Source organism: Salvelinus namaycush, chromosome 24 (assembly GCF_016432855.1).
Source record: "Salvelinus namaycush isolate Seneca chromosome 24, SaNama_1.0, whole genome shotgun sequence".
Taxonomy (NCBI): Eukaryota; Metazoa; Chordata; class Actinopteri; order Salmoniformes; family Salmonidae; genus Salvelinus; species Salvelinus namaycush.
In genome coordinates, this window is record NC_052330.1 from 10163519 (window position 1) to 10188735 (window position 25217).

General features: G+C 43.2%; 3 protein-coding genes across 3 annotated transcripts in view; 1 reads left to right on the forward strand and 2 right to left on the reverse strand.

Annotated features, from left to right (window-relative positions):
- The first annotated feature begins 1088 nt into the window (after positions 1–1088).
- On the forward strand, positions 1089–3541 carry leg1.1 (liver-enriched gene 1, tandem duplicate 1). Its single transcript, XM_038963077.1, has 6 exons — positions 1089–1404; positions 1579–1662; positions 1775–1959; positions 2500–2621; positions 2841–3079; positions 3339–3541. The coding sequence occupies exons 1-6, from the start codon at positions 1110–1112 to the stop codon at positions 3503–3505; spliced, it is 1092 nt and encodes a 363-aa protein (XP_038819005.1). The 5' UTR covers positions 1089–1109; the 3' UTR covers positions 3506–3541.
- A 938-nt stretch (positions 3542–4479) lies between these two features.
- Positions 4480–7748, reverse strand: LOC120019688 (protein THEMIS-like). Its single transcript, XM_038963076.1, has 4 exons — positions 7649–7748; positions 7067–7216; positions 6320–6781; positions 4480–5782 (listed from the first exon to the last, which is right to left on the reverse strand). Exons 1-4 carry the CDS (start codon positions 7746–7748, stop codon positions 4560–4562), a joined length of 1935 nt encoding a protein of 644 aa, XP_038819004.1. The 3' UTR covers positions 4480–4559.
- Positions 7749–8349: 601 nt separating this feature from the next.
- LOC120019690 (receptor-type tyrosine-protein phosphatase kappa) overlaps positions 8350–25217 on the reverse strand; it is a 165806-nt gene continuing 148938 nt past the window's right edge. Inside the window, exons 15-30 of the mRNA XM_038963078.1 lie at positions 21367–21527; positions 18109–18299; positions 16774–16861; positions 16474–16550; positions 15485–15521; positions 15242–15339; positions 14944–15060; positions 14608–14762; positions 14109–14244; positions 13796–13945; positions 13344–13517; positions 11124–11255; positions 10873–10998; positions 10574–10737; positions 10227–10362; positions 8350–9583 (exon numbers count right to left, since the gene is read on the reverse strand). Of these exons, the coding sequence (XP_038819006.1) occupies positions 9530–9583; positions 10227–10362; positions 10574–10737; positions 10873–10998; positions 11124–11255; positions 13344–13517; positions 13796–13945; positions 14109–14244; positions 14608–14762; positions 14944–15060; positions 15242–15339; positions 15485–15521; positions 16474–16550; positions 16774–16861; positions 18109–18299; positions 21367–21527 (1996 nt within the window). The 3' untranslated portion in view covers positions 8350–9529. The remainder of the gene's footprint in view (positions 9584–10226; positions 10363–10573; positions 10738–10872; positions 10999–11123; positions 11256–13343; positions 13518–13795; positions 13946–14108; positions 14245–14607; positions 14763–14943; positions 15061–15241; positions 15340–15484; positions 15522–16473; positions 16551–16773; positions 16862–18108; positions 18300–21366; positions 21528–25217) is intronic.

Here is a 25217-nt window from a genome sequence, read left to right on the forward strand (position 1 = left end):
TCAAAAAATGAATACAGCTTTTATTGATAAATGTGATCTTGCAGAGGTAAAAAGCAAATATTAACCATGTATGCTGTCTATATTGCTTGTCATTTATTTCAGTCAACATCTACGTATTAAGTATTTTCAAGTAAATTGTTATAGCTGTATTGTTTTAAAAACCCAACAATGCTGTGGGTCCATCAGACCCGCAAACATTGGGTGAATAACAAAAACATGAACACCACACAAGTGTTAAATGGAAGAAGTTTGGAACCGCCAAGACGCTTCGTAGAGCTGGCCGCCCGGCCAAACTGAGCAATCGGTGGAGAAGGGTCTTGGTCAGTGAGGTGACCAAGAAACCGATGGGCACTCTGACAGAGCTCCAGAGTTCTTTTGTGGAGATGGGAGAACCTTCCTGAAGGACAAACATCACTGCAGCACTCCACCAATCAGGCCTTTATGGTAGAGTGACCAGACGGAAGCCACTCCTCAGTAAAAGGCACATGACAGCCCGCTTGGAGTTTGCCAAAAGGCACCTAAAGACTCACAGACCATGAGAAACAAGGTCTGGTCTGATGGAACCAAGATTGAACTCTTTGGCCTGAATGTCAAGCATCACGTCTGGAGGAAACCTGCACCATCCCTGCGGTGAAGCATGGTGGCGGCAGCATCATGCTGTGGGGATGTTTTTCAGTGACAGGGACTGGGAGACTAGTCAGGATCAAAGCAAAGATGAACGGAGCAAAGTACAGAGAGATCTTTGATGAAAACCTGCTCCAGAGTGCTCGACCTCAGACTGGGGCTAAGCCACACCTTCCAACAGGACAACGACCCTAAGCACACAGTCAAGACAACTCAGAGGTGGCTTTGGGACAAGTCTCTGAATGTCCTTGAGTGACCCAGCCAAAGCCCGGACTTGAACCTGATCGAAAATAGCTGTGCAGCAACGCTGTAAACATAGATAAGCATAAACAAACAGGAATCACAAAAAAACGGCACGATAAGTACTGTTTACAGTGGATTTACCCCCGACCCCCCTTCTCTATCATGCGATGTTGTGAGGCCAAAGTGCACTGACCACTCCAGTACAAAAAGGGGGAACTGTTACTTATCCAGGTGTAGCCAGTATGCAGTGTGTCTGGACCCTCTCCCTGCTTCAGCTAGTTGCCCTGTGGGCCAACGCAGCAGTGCTCACTGAAAATGGCCTCCCCATCCTCTGGGACCAGGCACCCAGCCAGCTGTCGGACCTGCCTCAGGCGGACAATGTGGTCACAATCAACCCCTGGAATGCCCTGCAGAGGATGAGTCTGTATAGGATACTGGTGGGCTCCACTGACAAGTATATGGCCTCCATGGGAACCAATGACAGTGCCAGCCCGTTGTGGGGTCTGCCTCTGCAGCTGGCCTGGAAACTCAGATCAGGTATGTCGGCCCTTCATTAAGTAGCTTTGGGGAGTTGAATATATGCACATTGTTTTTGTGATAACTGTAATACACAATAATGTTGACTACGTTTCTCAGTTGTCTCGATCAGATGGTTTATCAAAGGATTTCATGGGGAAAGTGATGTGACTGAATGCGCTTCTGTTCCCGTAGGGCGGTTGGTTGACCCCACTGGCGCTACAATATGTGGACAGGAAGGAGATCCCATGTGTATTTCCACTAATAGCTGGTGGGCATGTAAGCACTGTGACACATATTCAACCACGCAGGCCATGTGTGTAGCCCTACACTTCAATAACAGACCATTAGTAAACTCTCTCTCTCTCTCGCTCCTTCTCTCCCTCCCCAGGTGTGAACTACTACCTCTCAGTGATCCCGTTCCTGGCTGCTGTGCAGAAAGGCTTGATTGGAGATGGTCTCATTCAGGTCCAGGTACAGGCACCAGCTGAGGCAGCTGAAGACTACTGCACCTCCTACACAGACTGCTCTGCTAAGAACCCAGACCTCATGGCCAAATGGGAAGAATTCTTCCAGGTAAGCTATTCAATGAACTTCCCCATGGGAAGCATGTTCCTTCTTGCCCTAGGAGATAAAACCGGTTTGTTATTTTAGTTGAGTGAGGCCTAGACTCAATCAGATCAATCGTCGATAGCAGACACCCGTGTAGTGGATGTTTTGGCAGTTGTCAGAAGTGGAACTATGTTGGAGCCGTCAGATCGGTGAGCAGCTGCTCTTGTGATCGTGAAGCCACACCCGTCCAACTCGCTTTCAGAACGCGAAGGTGACGGCCGTATAGAAACAATTACGCTTAAATTGAACAATCATTCAACGAAATAATGACTTCTATCACCCTAATCGAGGTGTAGATTAGGTCTCACATTCCAGTGTTCAAACTTGTAAATAGCAATGTCCGCTTTAAGTATAACAAGGAGCCACTTGTGGCTCTGACAGCTGCACCGCCAAGTAGATCTGATTGAATCGAGCCCTTAAGTCACTGTTCATATGTGACCCATTGGTGAATGCATAGAATTATTTGCTGTTCTTGGTTTATAATATGCTACCTTTCCATTCTAGACCCTGAAAGATGTTAGCGCATCTGAGATTTCTGACTTTGAGAAAAGGGACCAGATTCTAGGTGCCTTTTGGGCAGGTGAAACGCTCTCTTTGAATACTGCCTCATCCAGCTGCAAGGCAAAGTGAGTAGAAACATTAAGTGATACAGTTCATCACCATTTGTCTTCATTTTTGGTACTCTGGTACTCTGACACAATGTTGAGTTCAAATTAAATATAGGACTCTGTCCTTCAATCAGCTTTTACCTTAATTATTGATTATTATTTATTAAAAAGATTATTGATTCAATCTTTTGAGTCCCAATTTAGTCCTTGTAATCACACCTTTGATCTTTGTTACAGGATGAGCTACTATTCCAGCCCAGAGGTTGCATTCGCCAAAAGCTGGATGAACGCTGCAGATTACGTGGCAGCTGCGTACTTCCAGTCCAGCCTGAATAACTCTGTGCTTTTCATGAGACCTCTGCCCAGCAGGGTGCTTCAGGAGGGGGATAGCGCTCCTAACATAGATGACCTAAGCACAGAGGAGAACCACAACCTCTATATCTTTGGCTGGATGGCCAGGATGAACACGATTCTTTGTGAGTACTTTTACTTTTAGTCCCCCAAGATGGATGTTAAAAAATATATTTTATTATTCTTTGTATGAAGAGTAGAGGAACATTTCAGAGTGAAATTGAGATGATAGACACCAGTCAGTGATAAAATGAAGTCTATAGTCTCCCTCTAGTGGTGACATGTATGAAGTGTATTGAAATTGAGAGATCTACAGTACCAATTCAGTTGCATCAGGTTACTTGATCACATTTTCTTAACCAGTTGTTGTTCACCTTGTGACAGTGGGCTCTCCGGTTAAGATGTGGCGCTCAGCCATGTGCTCTGACAAGGCTCGGGAGAAGGGCCGGGAGCTCCTACAGAATCTGATCCTGGACCCTAAATTCGCTGTTTCCACCTTCGTCTCCATTCTGACAGAGATGGCCCGCAGCTGCTCAGGCTTCAGCACATAAGTCCAATGAATAAAACTCACACTGTGCTCATTTACACTTCCTGTGTTTGCCATTATTCCTTTTCCACAGTAGACAAAAGACCTTGTTGATTAATGTACAAACAATGCATTTATTGTATGACTATAATAATACATTTACATGGAAGAGTGGCTCAGTATAAAGTGCATAATAACAATGATAAATAAATGTTGCTTGAAATTTGAACATTATATCTCACATGCCAAAATGTTCATTGATCTTCACACTCAAACTTTAAGCTTGGATATGTATCAGATATTCATCATATCCATTGATTCTATTCCATCCTAAAGATATCCATTGATTCTCTAATTTCCTAAACCTGTTTCGCAGTCTGCATGGCATATGTGTTTATAGTTTTTCTCTTGCTGTGAATACTTTGGTCATTCAATTTTCTCCTGATGCTGGCAAGTTCATCCTCATCAATGTATTCATAATCATTAGTGCCATCATCATCCTATTTAATTGTCTGGTGCTGAGGACTGTTTTCTTCACCGGTGGCTGAGGAGAGAACACAAACACAACAAGGCATGAGAATCAAAGTCAAGCTTTTGACATAGAGATTGATTAAGCAATAAGACCAGAGGAGGTGTGGTATATGGCTAATATACCATGGATAAGGGCTGTTCTTAGGCACGACGTGCCTTATTGTTATTATAAACTGGTTATCAATCTAATTAGACCAGTAAAAAATATTTTTTGGGTCATACCTATGGTACAGTATATGGTCTGATATGCCATGGCTGTTAGCCAATCAGCATTCAGGGCTCGAACCACCCAGTTTATAATATTAGTTATCAGTTGCTTTCCAAAATCTAGAACGTATTTATATTGACAGCTGACAATTAAGTAGCAAAATGAGTCTGCTGCAATTTTGCTTACCACTATCCTTCAAGCGTGTTGAAAATTCAACAAAAGTATTCTGATAGAATATAGAAACATAGACACACCTTTTTGTGGGCCTGAATCAGGCACTGTGACCAGACTTGTTTTGGAAGTTTCATTTCTTGGTGGAGGGGTGTTCTGTTCTGCACAGCTAGATGCTGGTTTGGCTGTATTGGCTGTATGTGGGCTCTTCAATATAATAACACAGACCACACAAAGAATTAGTACTGTAATCGATTGAATATAACTTTTCGTTAAAATACATCTGATAGCTATTGTTGTTGTTATTGTTTATTAAGGCATAAAATACAATGGATGGCCGACTCACCTTTGGAGAGGGGGGATCTGGCTTCTTCGGCCTGGGAGGCGGCAGTTTCACTGTATCTTCTGAGTGCTTTTGGGGTCTCTTGGGTGGTCGAGGGGGAGGCAGCACGCTGGCATTGACATACCTCCTCAGGGTGAAGTAGCAGTCCTCTCCTATCTCCTCTACAGCTGAGCGGACGGCCTCGCCCTGGGTCAGCTTTGGGCCATTCCACCGCTCCAGAAGCTGCAAGGCCATGTTGGTGCGGTTGACAGGCACCTCCCAACACTGGGCCAGGTCCAGGGTGGAAACAATAAGGTAAGGGTCAGTGATCTCCTCCTCCAACTGCAGCCCCGTGGCCCCAGCCAAGAGGTCCTCCTTCACTGAGAGGTCCCTCCTGGACACCTTGACGTTGAAGGGCAGGGCGAACCTGTGGCAGATGTCTGAGAGCATGTACTGCTTCTTGTCGTGGACCACCTCCACAAAACCCCCGTCCAGACACATGGGGATCAACACGGCCTCGTACTTCTTCCCCACCATCTTCTCACAGGCCAGGGCCTCCACCGTCTTCCTCTTGTCTCCGTAGATCACCTCGCTTGTCTCCATCTTGTGTACCAGGTACTGGTCTCCCACCAGCACCGAGGACAGCCCCTCGTAGTGGGTCTCAAAGGCCCTGGTGGCCACTACGTGCAGCTGCTCCATGTTACTCTTGGCCACCTCCAGATCATACGCTGTGGGAAATGTCCGGGGCCTGCGCTTGAACCTGCCATTGTAAGACACTGGGATGAGGAAGCGTCTCTGGGCCTCGCTGCGAATCTCAGATGCTAGGATTCTCTTCGCCTGGTAGGCACTGTGGACAATGACCTGCTTAGAGGATTTCAGGAAACCCAATTCCTCCTGAACTTGTGATGGTGGCTCGATGACTTCTGCTTTGAAGGGGAAGAACTCGCTGGGCTTGGCAAAGACATCACGGAAGGACAGAGGCTGCATGAAACAGGCACCGTCACTCTCCTCTGTAACGTCCAAAACCTCAACATCCAGGGTGGATGGAATGAAAACAACATTCTTCCCAACTGTGAACAAAAAATGTATTATTTTTGTTTAGTATGCAAGCACAAGCTATGATAGGCTACTTTTCTGTAAGAAATGTTTCAACAAGATTCCTGATTCAAATGTTTTTCCAAAAATATATATACATAATGCAGTATATATACATATTTTGTAAGTCATTGAATTGATCGCCAAAGGTTTGACATTAGTAAATCCGTTGAACTGCAGCTTTGAATAAAGTTTTCTGTTGTGCTTTTTCTAAAAAGTAGCAATGCATCGTGATTGCCTGAACATCATGATGACTACACATCAAAACTTTGACTACTTTTGTGTCTGTGCTTCTGAAACAACCTAAGACCAGTGTAGCTTTCATGAACATTAGTTGTCAATATTGCAGTGTGTTCCCTTTAACTTGAAAACTAACATTGAGATGAGAAAAATGCAATTAAAACATGAAATACATTTTGTGACTTTTTAAAAAAATCTGGCAATTAAAGCCTTTTTCATTCCACATAACTTTGATGTAAAGTGAAAATATGAATGGTCCGTTTGAGACTCACACTTGGATACCGTCTGAAGCTCATAGACAGGTGTGAGAACCAACTCTCCACTGTAGTCCTCTGGCAACTCAGACACGCACTTCTCCTTTGACGGCAAAGACTTGGCCCAAGTCACTGTCCTTTTCCTTCCTTTGCACATTTTACACTCCACCAGCTCCCCGAGGGTGTAGAACTGGTCGTCGGCACACTCATAGAACTCCCCAGTGTGTGAGAGCTTCACAGTGAAGATGTGCTTGGAGTCTTTCCGCGTGACCTCACAGTCAACATGGCTGTCTCCATGCTCTGTCCTAAGAGCAGTGAGTCTGAAGCTCTCCTCTGCCTGGATGGTCCCCTCAGGAAGCTGTAGCTTCTCAGGGCAGTAGAACTCTGGTTGGCCCAGGCACTCAGGGCTGATACGCACTGAGTCAACAATCTCCTGTATACTGGTGTATGGCCTCTTGTCGGTCACGATCCTGAAAAGGCCTGACAATACAGGCAGTCAAAGCAATATATTAAATTAGATTTATTGGTACAATGCACAAAACCACATGCTGATAAGGTCCCTTTCTAACCCGAGAGAGAGGTTTGGACATTGACATGTATACTGTAAACGGCAATACATGGTAAAGCCCAATAATTAAGCCTTTTATTAAGAAATTCAAATCAGAATATATCAATGTACATTACAATGCTTTATAAAGGTACACATTTGACCTAAAAAAAATTAGATTTCATATTCAAGGTACAGTTTGGATGTTTTGGGCCCACCTGGGTAGTCAAGCGATAGATCGACTGTTATGGATTTGGATCCCTCAGACTGAAGTTCCACTATGAGTCTGGTAACACTGATCCCAATGACCTTCAGGAGCTCTCCGCAGGAGAAACTCCCCTCTCTTCCATACAGCTCATACCCAGAACCTGGTAGAAAGTCATTTCAATGGATCTAGTGTAGTGGCACTGAATGGATCTAAGAACAGTCGACAGTCTATTCTCCTTGTGGATTAATGGATCCAAGTAAGTCAGAAAATAAGTAAAGGGCAGTAACATTTAATAACTATCAAGAATAAGCATGAATGATTAATGTATACACATTTATAAGCATTTATAAAGGCTTATTCATGAAAGTTAGCACAAAGTGTTAGCACACAATTTGCTCCAATAATAATCTCGTCAACAGTTTTATGTTGAATTTTGTAACATGAAATACCTTTTGTTTATATCATTTGTATGTTAAAATACTTCATACACTGTGAGCCGTTAATCTTAATTTGTATTCACATTACATCATTTTTTATTCCAAAATGCCAGTCCAGTGAGTAAAGTTAGGGCTAATGATGTCTTCGGTCTTACCTTGGAAATAATATCCAGATTGCATCTGCAGTACTCTAGGGAGAGACTTGGCATCCACCGAGCGGGTGAACTTATCCAGTGTCATAGCCATCCTTTTCATTTGATCTCTGGGTGACACGGACAAGTATACCGAAGGAAACCTAGAGAGGAGACGCCACCTTCTCCATGGGTCAGCAAAAAGTTGACCAGAGGTGTGTTAAGGCCAAGTAACCTGTGTGCCAGGGCTCATCCTTTAGTATTAAGGCTCTCTTTCTATAGCATAGTCAGGCACAGTGAACAACGCGAATCAGTGACACAGAAAGAAAAAGCATCCAAGTATGAGTCACTAGTGCAACAGCAGAGGTTACAGGAGCCCTCACTCTGCCTCCGGAAACCAGAGACAGCTAACTAACCACAACTCACTAAGTAGCTAGGTTGTATCAGTGAGTTGTAAGTTAGTCACAATAACAATGATTAACATAAAATCAGAAAAATGCCAATTGTAAGTCTTTAGTGACTTGCACTTCTGCAAGCACTGGATTAAAGGTGAACTGACCAAAAAAACCAAAAAAACAGCACGTCTCCAGACAAAAATATCTGTTTTTATCTAATATCTAGTGACCAGATAAAAATAATCATTAGGTGCATAGTTTCTGAACAGTTGTGGGCCAATGTATGATACATATGACTAAACCAAACATACTCCCCTGTGATGATACTAATGATGTCTTACACAATTACATTTTATTCAAATATTTAAATGTTTTATTACAGCCAATAAGCCAACAATTACAGACAAAAAAAATAAAATATATGAAACATAACTAAACTCCACACGATAATGACTTGTTTCCTTTTCTCCAGGAGGTCCACTCATGTCCCAAATCAGTATAGCTGCCCCAACACATGCCTCTGCTGTGTTGGCTTACATCTTAACAAGCTGTATCTAATACTGATTATAATTCATTTTATTTCTCTAACATGTTCCTTTTGTTTTTCCAAAATACCAATACAGGTTAGAAGATCATCAGAAAAAAAATAGAACTCTTTCATGGTTGTCACTTGCCCTTCTGATATTCTATCTGCATGGGTAGAATTCACAAGCATGTTTTACACAAATTAACCACTGTAACATCACACAGAAGATAAGAAAACATTGAAAATAAGATACTACTACTGAAATTTACCTTAATACTTTAAAAAAACGACATTAAATGTTTACAGTTTAAAGGCATAGGTAAACATGGAATGAAGATGATTGTTTTAAGCCTTCAAAAAGGAATGTAAGTAAACGATAGATACAAACAATGTGCTTTATCCATATAGACATATTTACATAAGTCTTTGGCTTATGATTAAGATTTGCTACAAAATAAAAACAAAATGAGTCAGCCATCAGTCCACGATACAAACATTACCAAGCCAATGTCACATGTCAGCACTTATAGAGAGCTGTAATTTTTTCTTTCACATTTGTGATTGACTTCTATATATAGATATATATTGTTCGTTGACAATAATGCTGCTAATATAAAAAATAAAAATAAAAAAAAGTTTTTAGCATGCAACACCTTGGCATTAGTGTTACCCATATTTTTTTTTTTTTACAATGGCTGCACGTAAAAAATAACTAAATCTGCGAAAGACATTGAAGCAAATGTGGCCTAGTGGCCGACACTTGTCTCTCTGGCACTGAACACGGCGAAGTACAATGGAGACATTTACAAACCACTCACATCATACTCCCAGTACAATTAGAAACATTAAAGAGTTTTCAAAAAAAATCCAAAAACCATCTATAGCAGTCTGTATAGGCTTAGTCAACGATGCCCACCTCCAAAGGATCTGTAGTGTTGGAATGGCTACCAGGTTCTGGAGTTCTGTTTCGTCCCGTCTTCTTGGCTAAGATGTCTCGAGGAACTCCAGAGCAAGGTCGTAGCAGAAACGATACTGCTCCTATTCAGATGAAAACACATCATGTGTGAACCGTTGTGGTGCTAAAACACGATAAACACAATGCTACAGTACAACCATACACGATGAACAATACACTAATAACATGGTGATAACAAGATTAATCACTACTGAATGGCATATTCAATTCTGAACATAAACATATGTTATTTCTAACTATTCTCTGGCAGTGAATTGAGGAGCTAACAGGTGACTTTGACACAGGGCTGCAGACATATGCATAGGCATCCTTTACATCTTCCTGTAAAGGATGTGGCAAGGTGTCTCTCATGTTTACCCACAACAGTTTATTTCATAATCTCGACAGACTCTTTTGTTCATTTGTCCGTGGTCCATAACACTATCATTGTTCTATATTTTTTGTCAATATCACCTGGTTATAATTTGTTCCCAAACCATCTGCAAAACAAATCTAACATGAGGTGTTCCTATCTGTTCTCTAATACCTTCATATTATTGGCTGGCTTGGTTCCAAATTTCTCCAGAAAATATCAGAAGTGAATATCACCAGAAATGAGAGGTGGCGTAGGCCTATGCTAATATACTGGCACTATATGAGTCAGAGATGCGTCTGTTGGGGAAACTCAGTTTGACTGATCTGGAGTCAGCTGCTGGCCTGTCTTACCGGGCTGTCCACCATGTTGGGCTTGCTGTTCCTCAGGCTCTTGACGGCGTGGAACACGTCCACCACATTCTGCCTCTTGATCATCTCACACACGATGCTGATAGCACAGAACATGCCGCTGCGGCCGCCTCCGTTCCTACAGCACAGGAACACAAGGGTGGTAACGGGAGGTTGGTTGGGTGACTAATGCTATTCTACACAACTGCCAAACTTGGCAAATACAAGCGGTGGGTGCAGATAGGAGAGATGATGGGATTTTTATTTGTATACATGTAGGAGGTGTTTGTGTGTGGGTGGTAGTGGCGGTAGTGGTGGTGGAGGGTGTGTGTGTTTGTGTGTACACTCACAGGCAGTGGATGATGGTGCGTCCCTCTCCCTCCTCACACTCCTCCTGCCACTTGTCCACCTGCAGTATGAGCTTCAGGAAGGAGCGCTTGGACGCTGGCACTTCTCTGTGGGCGGCCCAGCCCAGGTACTGGAACTGCCTCACCATCAGGTAGCCCTCCTGAGGCTGTGCGGAACACAGACACATACATTATCAACGGCAGCCATTTTGGCTCCGACTCTGAACGTCATAACATTATAACAATCAAACCATCAACCTCGATGGCAGCGACTAAAAACAACAAGATAGTGGAGCACTTACTCTGGTGAGGTTACATATTCTGAAGAGACGGCTGATGACGTCACAATCCATGGAGCAGGACATACATTCAACTTGGACAGGACCGTAGCGAAGCATCCCCTCTTCAGGCCAATACTGAGGACAGCCCTGATTGACAACAACAACAACCTTAGCAATGACGTGTAGCCTACCTTCACTCAATGCACAATAATGCGATTTGGAATCAGGGTCCACAGCAGTGAATGCAGGAGGGGGAAGTGGTCAGGCATTACCTGCGCTAGGTCAATCTCATTGAGCATGACCAGGGACGTGCAGCCGTAGTCGTACACCAGCCTCCAGAAGTCTTTGACCGTGTTGGGCAGAGGGTGCTGGGTCACGATGAAGGCTGCTGGCTGTCTGTAGCTCTGTGGTGGAGGAAGTCAACAAGGAACCATGTAACATCTCATAGCACTGAGTCTGCAGACATTTACAGAGAACACATACTGAAGATATGATCCCTCTCAGAATGAACAATGTGTGCATATATGAACATGCAAGGAATGTGGAGACATTTCTGATGTTTGAATGACAAGTGTTTTTTTTTAAACCAGGGCAATCCATGTGGTGGGCATGCTTCTAGCAATAGTATATACATTAAATGAAGCTCTGCTGACATACACCTAAATTAAGCCATGAAACAAATCCAGTATAGTTAGAAGCATTTAAATATTCAGAAGTGAAAAGTTCAGAAATTACCTGGTATTCTTCTGACGGCTTGGTTAGAAAAAGTCCAAAAGTTTGTGAAGCGTACGAGGAAGTGATTTAACATTACCCTCCAAATAAAAAATATCATCATCTGGCAAAGTTCTGCTTCTCTGTGCACATGAAATACCATCTCCCAGGATCTATGTCAATACTCCCAGGATCTATGTCAATACCCCCAGGATCTATGTCAATACTCCCAGGATCTATGTCAATACCCCCAGGATCTATGTCAATACTCCCAGGATCTATGTCAATACCCCCAGGATCTATGTCAATACTCCCAGGATCTATGTCAATACTCCCAGGATCTATGTCAATACCCCCAGGATCTATGTCAATACCCCCAGGATCTATGTCAATACCCCCAGGATCTATGTCAATACTCCCAGGATCTATGTCAATACTCCCAGGATCTATGTCAATACTCCCAGGATCTATGTCAATACTCCCAGGATCTATGTCAATACCCCCAGGATCTATGTCAATACCCCCAGGATCTATGTCAATACTCCCAGGATCTATGTCAATACTCCCAGGATCTATGTCAATACTCCCAGGATCTATGTCAATACTCCCAGGAGCTATGTCAATACCCCCAGGATCTATGTCAATACCCCCAGGATCTATGTCAATACTCCCAGGATCTATGTCAATACCCCCAGGATATATGTCAATACCCCCAGGATCTATGTCAATACCCCCAGGATCTATGTCAGCTCCGAGGATCCATGTCAATACATAGTTTATTATTTATTCATCGCGGTTTGTCTCATTCAGAGTATTTAGCAAGAGTCTCTTTTGAGAGTTCTGTTTCAGGGTCCATTGGAATTCTAGCGAGGACTGAGAAGAGGATTTGAATTCAACCTCTTTGTATAAAATACACTGTACAATACAGAAGAAAAAGAGCAGGGTCATGTTTAGTATGGTCACCAACCACATTCTCTTTGCCATATGCAATATATTGCAAAAAAAAGGCTATAGCTGACCCTTTTCTCAATTACACAGCTATGACAAGATGACTCCCAGGAGATGGATTCACTTTCTGCCACAGATCCTGATATCAAACTTAGAGAATCCTGATCCAAGAGGTCAAATAGTGAGGCATTCTGTTGTATTATGTGGATACTGTAGTAGAAGTTACCAGCTGGATTATTGGTAGAATTAATAATAAAATAACATGTGGTTATGCACTGCACTTGTTTCACTTACCTCGCCCTTTTATCAAACGGGTCAAACTTTTTGGGGGACTTTTGTTTTATTTGAAAACCCAAAATGTTTAAAAGCTCAAGTGTAATTTAGGACCACATCAATAGCCATCTTGAAGAATAATGTCAACAAATTACATTGTTGAAAAGATAGATGACCAAAACTTTCTCCAAAAAATTCAATTAATTTGAGCAAATTTTTATTTGATATTTTCAACGACATCACTACTTGCACTATGAGAAAATAATTGAAGGATTGCCCAAAAAGAACAGAAACTGTTGAGCACATGTTAAAAATACAATGAATATCAGTCCTTCTACATTTTCCAAAAGAGTACACAAAACAGAAGTATACACCTGGATTTGTCTCTAGCTTTCTGTCTCTACTACACATTCAGATAACGTCCAGTGCACTTAGTAAAGCCGAGGGATTGTGTATGTCTGTGTATTTGTGCGTGCTTGCATATGTGTTTGCGTGCGTACGTGCATGTGTATACTGTGTGTGTGTGTGTTTACGTGTGCACGAGGGGAGAGGACACTTACATCCATGAGGGCAGCGTTGATGTAGTTGCTGCTCTCCCCGTCAATGGTGATCAGAAAGGGCAGACAGCGGTCTGGAGGCAGCATGTCCATGAAGCGGTTCTTCTCGTGGTTCCTGGGGAGCAGGGCGATGCTGCAGTCCTCTGGCTGCGGCTGAGGGGTCACCGAGTTCAGGGTCTGCAAACAACACAAATAACATGAAACCCCAAAAATGACAGGGAACATCGTTTGTTAGAAGACATTGGACGCATCTCAAATGGCACCCTATTCCAAGTAGTGCACTCAAAGGGAATAAAGTGCCATTTGAGATGCACCCATGATCTATTTCCATATTTTTATTGTTGTCTTTTAGTGTTGTACGACACATGATTAACGTCAGGCTATAAAAGACTGAGGACTGAAACACGGATCGTGCCACCATAAATATGAAAGGGCTCCAGAAAGGCTTCCAGTACCTGGAATTCGTCTTTGAGGTGTGAGGAGTTGCTCTGTGAGTCTATCCTGATCATGTCGTAGTGAGCTGCTTTGTACTCGCAGGCGGGGATGGCCGTCTCGCCACACAGACAGGCCTCTAGGATGGCGTCATGGATAAAGATGTACTGCTCCTGTGGCCGGACCACAGACACACACTCAGCAAGGGGAAGGCACTGCTTCTCCAGACAGTCCATGCATACAGTAGCATGAAATGAACAGACGTACAGCAATGGCGAATGGTGTTAATGTTAATTGGCGAGGTGTGTGGCGGTGGGGGGTGGATCTAGTAGTCACCTCAGTCTGTACCATGTTGATGCGTCTGGAGCGCAGGGCCTTCACGCAGTTGTAGATGTCCACCACGCCCTCCCTCTCCGCCATGTCCAGCATGATGTCGATGACGATGTAGCAGCCTGTGCGTCCGGCTCCGGCGCTGACCAAGGTGAGAGGGCAGCGAGAGGACAGGGAGGTGAGCACGGGGCTGCGTAGCACCGCTCTGCAACAGCCTACATATCCAGCCGTTGTGCAGTACACACAACAATGTGATACCTTGTGCACGAGATTACATTTAAAAGTGTGTGCATCAAAATCCACAACAACCACATCCTGCCAAGGGGCCACGGCGATATCTTAGCTAGCTTAGCAGTGGCTGACATTGAAGCGTGCTAGTTAATTCAGGTGCTCTCATTTCGTAGTCATATGACAGTGTCGCATGAGAGATCAAAGAAAAGTAAATCGGATGCACCTGTTTTCTCAGGCGGTCTGGCGTAGAGGAAGTGTCGCGTTAGGGGCTTACCTGCAGTGCACCACGATGGGCCCAGCGCTGGGGGGGTTGGACATTTTGACCCGGCGGATGAAGGAGAGGAGGCCTGTAGCGTGGTAGGGCACTCCGTGGTCAGGCCAGCCGGTGAAATGAAACTGCTTCACCTCCCGCAGCTCGTTAAAGCCTCTCTGATGACAGAGAGCATACAGGTTATTAGGTAACAACTGGTCTGGGTTCAGTATGACTTCCACATTTGCAACGTGTGTTGATTTTAAGGGGCAATCTTGGATTCAAGCAATAACAAAGCGGTGAATCCCAGATTGCCCCTTTAGCTGTTATTGACCAAACTGTTGAATATGACTGACTCACCCTCTCCAAGGTGAACGTTCTGACCACATATTCAGCAAGGGGCTCCACCTCCACAAATGTCACTTTGAAATCACCATAGACCTCAGCATCATCGGGCCAGTACTTGTAACACTTCACCTACAAGAAAATAAGCATTTCATTCATTTAAAACAAAAGACGTCTTTAAATACTACACATACTTGCACACAATAGGTGCCCAGATATACAGTATGCCAGATCAATATCTGAAGACTGATCCGACGCCTACGTTGGCCTCCTGTGGTTTGGGGTCTGACAGCAATATGATATTATGACCTACCCGTCCAACTTCCACTAGGTTGGTGACCATGACGATACAGGCAGACTGCTCTTGCCAGACCATCCTCCAGAAATCATAGACTGTCTCATGGACAGGCCCTGGAGAGGACAACAATCGATCAATCAATCTCTGAACTAAATACAATACAATCTGATAACTCTTTATAAGATCAATTGCTCAATGCTGAAAATACAATATGAGCATCAAATCTTCTTTAGAGGTTAAGGCAGAACTTTGTCTCACCTTGGGTTGCAATGTAGTGACTTGGCCTCTGGTAACCCTGAAAAGTGCAACACACACAATATGTTAAGATCATTCGGTTAAGACTTTTATTTTGGTGTTGCAACAACAGCAGACTACTACACAGCATACCGTGCCTCGACCCCAGCTAGGTGGGTATGTGATATATCGTCATGAGAGTCAATGGCTTTATGCACTAATATGCACAGAGCTGTTCTCGTGCATTAATTCATTTACTGAAATACACCTTCAATAAGAGCACGTTTCCTACTTGTGCTTTGAGTATCTGTCAATTAAACGGACGTTTATTCTCTGTAAAGCTCAACTCTGGTGTGTTTTATTGCCAAGAATTTCACATTAGTGATTACTTCGTAGGAATAATACATTATTGTAGTTGGCTACTTATTAGCAAGTTGCTTCATAGAGTCAGCAGGTTTAACACCCTAAATGATCCCCATCAAGATTGGATCTGGCTGGGTACAGGCACAGGCGGGGAGGCAACAAAGGAAAACAAATGGTGGCCACCATCTTGCATATATTCCTATCGAGAACAGTAGCACACGGATCAGGGATGTACACGTCGGGCATGAGGACATGTGAAATGAGAGAAGCGGATGAACAACAGCATGGTGGGATCAAATCAAAAAGGGGGGAGACGAAAGGAGGTCTAACATCTCGTACAGCTGCCATGCAGATGTTATTAGAGGTAACCAGAGGTGAAACAAGGGAGGAGGGAGAGTGGGAAACATGAGGTGTGGTGAGGTCCCCTACAGTGATACTTACATCCCTGTACAGCCATATCTACAGCCCAAATCATAGGCAAGAGTGAAAGAAAGCACAACAATGTCAGTGAGTACAAGCACTTTGACTGAAGGAGGGAAATAAAAGCTGTATTCATATTGTTGACAAAGACATGCGTAGAAGGCCTCACATACGAGAGAAGGACGGTTGTGTCGCACACGTTCGCCAATGGAGGAGGCTGCGCCACTTACGTCAATGTAGTTGGCGTTGATGTAGTCAGAGGAAGGGTCGTCTTCCATTGGTTGCAGGATCACCCTAGAATGATCGTCTGCAATACAACATGGGTTAGCAGGATGACTAGTTGCGTTTCATTAACAGGAAGTCAAATCAAGATGATTCTTCTATATTTCTCGGGATTAAAAGACAGCTAGGTACATGATAACCGATGTTGCGGTTAGCCATATTTAAATGAGCTCATTCCTAAAAACACACTAGGCAAAAGGAGGCATCAACATCTAGCAACTTTTTTAGAAGTTAAATACAAGACTTACATGCAATGATGTTTCCATAGCGGTTCTTGGTTCTGTTAGTGTCTTTCTTTGCCACGTCCCAGGAAGCGGACTGGCCTTCAAAAAAACTCTGCATACCAAACAGAATGGAACCGAGTGAGTGAGGCTGATAAGAAAACACATTTCGCTAGAGTGTACAACACTACTGTCTAGACTAGACTGTGGTTAAGGCACCGCAATATAATCAAAGGGCAGTTTTCTATGGACTTTTCGATTGTACTGTATGTCAAGGACCATCACTTCAAAGCTTCAATGTCTGACCTGGTGCATCTCAGAGAACAATTGAGACAAAAGGGAACCACATTTCCTGATGTGGCCAATTTAAAAAGTGAAATGACTTCAACTGTCCATTGAAGAGGCATTGCAGCATGTGGTTTGATGTTTAAAACCTAAAAGTTTGAGAGATAATTATTACAACAGGAACTGGACACCACATTTAAACTTCCTAGAGCTGCATATACATAAATTCAGTCGAATGAACAACAGCGTAGTTGTGAAATAATCTATGGGGAGATGACTATCGGCGCTGAGCCATACTCACACAAGACAACTTTACTTTGCCTGAAACATTTATTTTTCTTCTTCATTGAACTTTCGAAGGCTGCGGAGCATGTAACTGAACATCTCTAAACCACTGCAGCAGTGCAAACCTCTCCCTGACAGGAAACTCTTTCTCTGCAGGGCTGTGGTTGCCCCATCAAGTCAACACAGTGAGCAACACAGAACCTCAACAGGATGTGACATTTAGTGGGTATTTTGCTTGTTCTCCACTGTTGGGATATTTTCTCTTTGAAGAACCTCCCAAAAATGGAGTTAAATGTTTGATTTGAAGCAGATTGTATTTGAATGAACTTGAAGGTGGGTTGACTGTTTGAATAGTGAGACGGCTGACGACCTCATACACTTAGCTAATATGCGTGTGAGCTGTCGCTTCATTTTAAAAGCTACTTGCCCCATTAGGGCCATCGTAAATATGCTATGTTATACATATAGATCAGAGTCTTAGGGCCTGTGTTATCTGTGTTATGCAGCATTGCCTATTTATTGCCTTACCTCTCGTATCTTACCTAATTTGCACACACTGTATATAGACTTTTTCTACTGTATTATTGACTGTATGTTGGTTTATTCCATGTGTAACTCAGCGTTGTTGTATGTGTCTAACTGCTTTGCTTTATCTTGGCCAGGTCGCAGTTGTCAATGAGAACTTGCTCTCAACTAGTCTACCTGGTTAAATAAAGGTGAAATAAAAAATAAATAAAAAATAAATAAAAATAAATTATGTTATGAGTGTACTGTAGACTTTGGGGGTCTGACCTCATATTCCTCCTTGAAGCCGTAGCTGTCGGAGGTCTTCATCAGGTTGATGTGTTGGAGCAGGTCAGCCACCCTGATGGCTGGGTGCAGCTGACCGGTCTGGTAGGGCGACTCTGTCCCCTCACAGTGGTACCGAGGCACGTCCAGCAGCCGACTGGACTCTGCAGCAGCAGCCGCAGTGTGGTTCTCATCTGTCCAAGGAAATCACATGCTGGTGAGGATTACACAGGCTTGTGAAGGATCATCATCACCATCACTCACAGAATACATATCTGGCCTTAGCCAAGTTAAACTAAACTCCACGGTGTACGTCACATCAATGGCACATTGTCTCATGTAATTGCGTGCTATTTTTGGGGTGCTGAAATCCGTCGTTTAAAAAATAAAATAAAATAAACTTAATTTTATGTGACGTTGGAGCTCCAGTCCGTCCACTCTCCTCTCCACTCAACTCCGTTGATGTGAAGTACATGGTGGAGCGGAGTTGTCCTTGGCTAATCTGGCCTGGGGTCAAATCACGATTAATACCCTATTATAACCAGACTGGGTGTTCTTCTCTTACAGAATTACGTTTACAAAACTATGTTTTTTTATGCCAAAAAAGAATATGGCTCCTGCCTTCACAAAGCAGCTAAGCTCTGAGGAGGATGTAAGTCACAAGGCACCTGGCAGTAACTGACATGTTGCGTCAGCTTGGTGAGTGGGCAAGACAGGGCTTGATAAAGCTGAGGAGTGGTGCCTGTCTTTCCCAGCAGACAGACAGGCAAACGCAGGGGCCTCTCAGTTACGACAGTGTGAGGGCAGGAGCCTCTCAGGGGAGAGACACTGGGCTCACAGGACTGACAGGCACCATATGCGCCCTTTAATGTCTTATCTGAGCCATGTCAACCCCTGAGAAACATAGCCATTTCGCCTGTGGAGATGTGTGTGTGTGTGTCTGCGTGTGTGAATGTGGTTGTGTGTATGTGTGTATGTGTGTATGTGTGTGTGGGGGGGGGGGGGGGGGGGGGGGGGGGCTGGCTGTTGAGTCCTAGGTTATCTGCAGCCAGGATTTTCACCCCTCTAAAGCCCGGAGTGACCTGCTGGCAATCACATTACCTACTGAGCCGTGAGCTCTATATCTTTTCTGCTTGGCTAGCCCCTGAGCTACTGCCAGCCTCTATATCAGGTTAAGGGGAATGTTAAGTTACAGTTTTAAGAACCCTGCACAATTTACTGTCAGTGGAGGGGAAGTCGGCTACTGTTACTGTCACCCACACTCTGCACACACATTTCATGGCTCAATCAACGACACAACAGCATTGAGATCCAGTATTTGCGATCTGGTAATCAATTTCTTTTCATTAACCAATTTGGGACACTTTAGAATTTCCACACACACTTACCGGTAATTGGCACTTTACAATTAGGGCAGCAAGAAAAGAAAACAACATGAGCTTTTCACTAAATCAACAGTAAGCACACAGAGGTTGTAGTACATATATAATACATATACTATATGATGAAGTGACATGACTTCAAGCACAATACTGGAAGATGAGGGTGATGGAGGTGATCACCTAACAATGACGAGGGATTCACAGTTGACTGACAACTGACCCAAGGACCTACTTCGTATACAACACTGACTTTCTTACACATCTGCACACGGCTTTCTAGAAAGCTATTGGGTGACTGACAGACACACTAATGCAGTGGGCGGGATCTAAGAGGAGTGACACTAAGCTGGCGAGAGACTGCTGCACTCTAGTGTAGAGACTATCTAAGCTGACATTTCTACTCATTTGCAAATTTGCACTACTTAATTCGGCCCTAACATACTAGACTGAGTCATGGCTTGAACTGCACCCTTCACTTCCTATTACCAAGCCCAGCGAGAACACAGAGCTAAAATAACACATTTTCACAGCAAATACTGTGGCCTGAGGGGGCATTTTAATTCCCCATCAAACTTAGGTTTTCAGTGAGCCGTAAAGACCCTCCGCGGTGGCTTGCTCGTTCTGTCAGTGTGGACTACACCGCTCGTGTCGAGTGTCTAACACTCTCCATCCTGATGTCCCGAGTGAACGCTGAACTCCATTACAAAGAAACTGTCAGATGTGTTTTTTTTACTCTACACAGACAGAGACAAGTCCCAGAGGGGCTGAGGTTGATTTAAAATGGCACCCGCTCACAAAGCCTGCACGACTTACACACAGTGACAGGATGACTGGTTTCATTCTATAAAAGTGTCATGTCATGCAGGACGTTGATCTTCAGGTAAGGACTCAGGTGAATGTAGCCATCGTGTATCTTCACCTGTGTTTGAATTCGTTTTCCCTCCTCATCTCTGAAACCAATGCCCTGAGCAGGATTTGGAGCGTGCCGACAGTTGTAATGCATACAGGAGTGACTGTGAGTCTCTGAATGTGGTTTGGACCTTTAGCTCCACTCTAACGGCTCATAGGTGGGTCCTAAATGCTGAAGGATTGTTCATCGGTTCACTGGAGGACTGCCATGTCTCCACTCTACCATGGCTGAGGGCCAAGTCTGTTTTACACTGGCAGCCAGGGGAAATCCAAAATCTGGAAACAATTCCTATTTTATTCCCCTTACTGGATAAGTGAATGTGGAGGCTAGTCATTCTGACTGTGGTACTGTATATTTTCAGGGCTAGAATGAGTTGTACGTGACTAACCAGACTCAACACAGAGACAATCAATGGACGACTACAGGTTTACAATGGAAGACTACAGGTTTACAATGGACGACTACAGGACTGTGACAACGACATGCATGAGGAACACAACAAGCCATGGCAAGGTAGATGATATAGCACCAGGGCCTCACCTAACACTGCCGTTGGCACAAGTGGATCATTAGGCACTGTAGGGAAAAAAGTGTATGAAATACATTCCAGAAGGCTTGAGTAAGCTGCATCACACAACTGAATTATACAATTCCAGGGGCAAGATGAACAGAGCATAAGATTAGAAGAAATTCGACCAAAATATCCTGTGCCAACAGTTCAAATCATTAAAGGCATTCATTCATATCTTGGGATTTTCCTATTATGCATTTTAAAGTAAAAATATGTAAGGTTAAAGGGCAACTTAACACCTCTCTTCAGAGCCTGTCTCATGGACCCTTCTTGGTGTTAGGGTCTTTCCCATTGTAAGGCATTAGATTATCTAACTGTCAGGAGCCTTTCTCACATGTATCATGTATCAGTGGAGGGTGGTGTTCCCCAGGGAACTGTCTTAGGACCATTATGCTTACATCTGTTGCTGAAGTTGTGCGAGTCCATAAAGGTGACGGCCATGGGATCCTCAGCGTGGAGCGTGCTCTGATCAGCATAACTGCGGTCCATGGCGTTCACCATGTGGGTCATCTCCTGCCGAGTGTTCCCGATGGCGTCTTTGCGCTTCTTGGCCAGTTTCCTGAAGGATCGGACGAGCAGGTTAAAATACCACAAAAACACATTGCCATCGATTATTCATACACAACAGGAAAGACTAAAGGGAAAGAGATGAAAGAGAAAAGCTCATCCCCATGACAACAGACCATTGGTTTGGCTTCCACATACGGCCTTTAAAAAAAAGTATTTTTCATCCAATAATAGGTGCTAACCTCACAAATACTCTATTATTAGGGTCAAGTATCATTCAGTACAATGTAGGAAACATATAGGGGAAATCCAAAAGGAATCAAAATCATGCAGGAGTAACTTCTGCTTTGAGGGGGACAGGTAGATGCTTCATGCTAAGGTGAGAGGTTGCTGCATGTCATCCCCAGTCTGGGCTCTGACATACACATCCTGAGAAATGGGGACTCCCTGATTGGTTGATGATCTATTGATCATTTCACCTGGACAGGAGTTGATTGGGTTAATACAGTATATTAGCAAGATTAATATGCCAAATCGGTTGATATGCCAAATCGATTGTGTACAGACTTACTCATTGGCCCCTGACTGAGAAAAGCCGATTGAACGCCTACAAGACTGGGAGGTTTCCATTTCAAGGGCAATTACGAGTTTCACTACATTTGAATTGTAAAAAGGAGCACTGCGATGAAAACACAGACCCACTCTGTTCTATTCCTAGTTCCTTATTCCACTTTGCGAGCACCCTGAAGAAAGGTGTTGCAGTATAAATTGTCCTCTGATTGGAGTTTTCAGATTGCAGTTAGATGAAAGCACTGAGATGGGGTTTTAAGGAGCCACTCTAGTGAAATTGAAGGGACTCTTTGTACTAGAGAAGAGACAGATGGGACAGCAGGAGAAAGAGACCAAATACTATAATTTCATACTGTTCTAGTAAAATGACAATTACAGACAGAATATACTAATTTCTGGCCATCATAAATTGGAAGTGAATCGAAAATAGGCAAGCACAGCATGTGGTCAATTATATCAAGAGCCATGAGAAAATTATCCGGCTTCCATTTTGAGCCTTTTAATTACCTTTGATAGAGGCAAACTGTAGGATACCTCACTTTCCCGTTGGGAAAAACTGATTTAACATTTGAGGTAATTATTGGTAACTTTCTGTTTTTCAATTATTCCAAACCTAACAGGATATAATTGTCAAAATGTCCCCCAGCGCTAACAAATTTGGTGTCCTAAAATCGCTTGAAGGGACTATCCGAAGCCAGCATAAGATGTTCACTGTGAAACTGATACAGTATCGTTCAATTTCATGGAGAGAAAAAAATCCTTAATAAAAACAGAAAAAAATGTATCCTGTGTCGGGGGGAATCATCTCTGAAATGCTGAAAAGGCTCATTCACCTGAATTCACTTGAGGTTGGGTGTCACTTCTTGGCGTGAAATGAAAAATGACTGTGAGAAATACAAAAATGAGAGGAGTTGAAAGGTAAATGCAAGGCCTGTGTAGCTTAAACACACTCTCACAGAGGTGAGGGTAAAATGGCAAGCATGTCGAATGGTAGACCATGTGAGCGCATCGGCAGATCAGGACGACAGATCGGGGAGTTTTTTCCTCTCTCGTTGCAGCCCTTGTGGAAAGCACCGCAGTGTGGAGATGGCTGTCTACTATCTACTGTACAGCAGGAGAAGAACCTACACCAGCTCAAAGAGGAAACCCTCTGCCACCAACAATCAGAGCAACCAATTGGAAAGGGCTTATGAGATATAAAAGACATACAACACGAGCAGTGTGAATATGTAGAGGCACACAGATTACCCCATATATCCTTTCAATGGACAAAGGAGGTCCAGGAGATGAAGAAGATGAATGAAATACATGAGTTATTGACATACAACCACATGCACTCAGATTGAACACAGGACACAAAGTGCAGCATTCTTTTTTCAAATAACACCGCTTTTGGGTCATGATGACTTTGGTTTGGAGAGCGTTTCGAAAGCATGTTCGAGCTGGTCAATGGCAATGGGAATTGGATCTGAGCGATATGCGTTTTCACTTGAAAAAAGGATACTGCATCTTTAAAACACTACATAACTAACCAAGGACAAGTGCAGTCATTGTATTTTTGGGGGTTTGTTTGTTTCTGTTTTGTTGTTGTTTGTCTGTTTACTTACAGGTAATATGAGTAAGAATAGTAGCTCCTCCTGGTACGCAAATCAGAGACAGCAGGATAAAGAAATATTGGTGAATGCAAAGTGGGAATCAGTCGGATTAACAAAAGCACAAAAAAAGGTACAACATTTTATCTCTATGAATTAACTTCCTTAATGTTGAATTTCATTTTTTACATGCATTCTTTCAAATTGAGCTTCATGCAGTTTTATGTTCCAGTGTAATTGAAGATAGATAGTGTGCAAGAAAATGATTTTCATTACAAACATGTTAATAGTTCATCTTTTTGTTCTGGTTGAATTTTGGAATTGTGGGTGTAATCATTAATGTCATGCATTAAAATACTGTCTCATTCACTTGGACAGTCAGACCGTCTTAAGACTGCCTGTTGGTGTTATGGACTCATCGTTAGATTTAGGCTACAGTGTTACATATGAAAAGTAATGTCTTGATCAGCATAATGGAGATACACAGCTGCAAAACAAATTGCAGCAAACTAAAGAACAAGCTGCTTGCTACCTGGAAAACAAGCAACGTCATGGACCACCATTTTAAAGATGCAGTATCTTCTTTAAGTTTATTTCAATAAGGGAACCACGTATTCATTATTGTATTAGATCAATGAATTGTGTCTTGCCCATAAGTGTTCATCTCCCCAGCAACTAGTGTTTGTAATGTAATCATCAGATATCAATTCACAACTTCCCTTCACACATGGCATGACCATTCAAGAAACCATTCATGAAAACAAAAGAAGCATACAAATCCTGCCACGGCATTTACGTTTTGGCTTCAACCTTGATTGTTTCTGCGCAAAGCAATTACAAGATTCCAATATCCACTTCATTACCTTCTATTGCTTTGTATATCATTGAGTTCTACTCTACTGGTCACCTGATTTTGGAATAGAAATCAAGTCATTGCAACTAACAAGAGGAAGAGAGATTCAGAAATACAGGCTCACTGGGTGTGAGAAAAAGACACCTTTCTCATTATATCTGACGGACTGAGAGGATGTCTAGCTGACAACTAAACCTGGTTTACTATAGCACCAACAGCAACCATCAACTACACTGAACAAAAATCTAAACGCATCATGCAACAATTTCAAATATCTGACTGAGTTACAGTTCATAAAAGGAAATCAGCCAACTGATTGAAATTAATTTGGCCCTAATCTATGGATTTGTATCTGTTGATACCTTATTAATTAATTAATTTTTAAAGTAGGGGGGGTGGATCAGAAAACCAGTCAGTATCTGGTAACCACCATTTGCCTCATGCAGCGTGACACATCACCTTTGTATAGAGTTGATCAGGCTGTTGATTGTGGCCTGTGAAATTTTGCCCCACTCCTCTTCAATCGCTGTTCGAAGTCGCTGGATATTGGCAGGAACTGGAACACGCTTTCGCACACGTCGATTCGGAGCATCCCAAACATGCTCGATGGTGATATTTCTGGTGAGGATGCAGGCCTTGGAAAAACTGGGACATTTTCAACTTCCAGGAATTGTGTACAGATCCTTGCGGCATGGGGCCATGCATTTTCATGCTGAAGGCACTGTGT

What these genes read in the sequence shown, in the direction of transcription:
- leg1.1 (XM_038963077.1), top strand. Translation starts at nt 1,110, where the DNA reads ATGCAGTGTGTCTGGACCCTCTCCCTGCTTCAGCTAGTTGCCCTGTGG. An exon ending in AATGGGAAGAATTCTTCCAG is followed by an intron (nt 1,960 to 2,499) that starts GTAAGCTATTCA and finishes TTTCCATTCTAG; the next exon opens with ACCCTGAAAGATGTTAGCGC. An exon ending in CAGGATGAACACGATTCTTT is followed by an intron (nt 3,080 to 3,338) that starts GTGAGTACTTTT and finishes ACCTTGTGACAG; the next exon opens with TGGGCTCTCCGGTTAAGATG.
- LOC120019688 (XM_038963076.1), bottom strand. Translation starts at nt 7,748, where the DNA reads ATGAAAAGGATGGCTATGACACTGGATAAGTTCACCCGCTCGGTGGAT. An exon ending in ATCTGGATATTATTTCCAAG is followed by an intron (nt 7,217 to 7,648) that starts GTAAGACCGAAG and finishes ACTTTCTACCAG; the next exon opens with GTTCTGGGTATGAGCTGTAT. An exon ending in GCTTCAGACGGTATCCAAGT is followed by an intron (nt 5,783 to 6,319) that starts GTGAGTCTCAAA and finishes TTTTGTTCACAG; the next exon opens with TTGGGAAGAATGTTGTTTTC.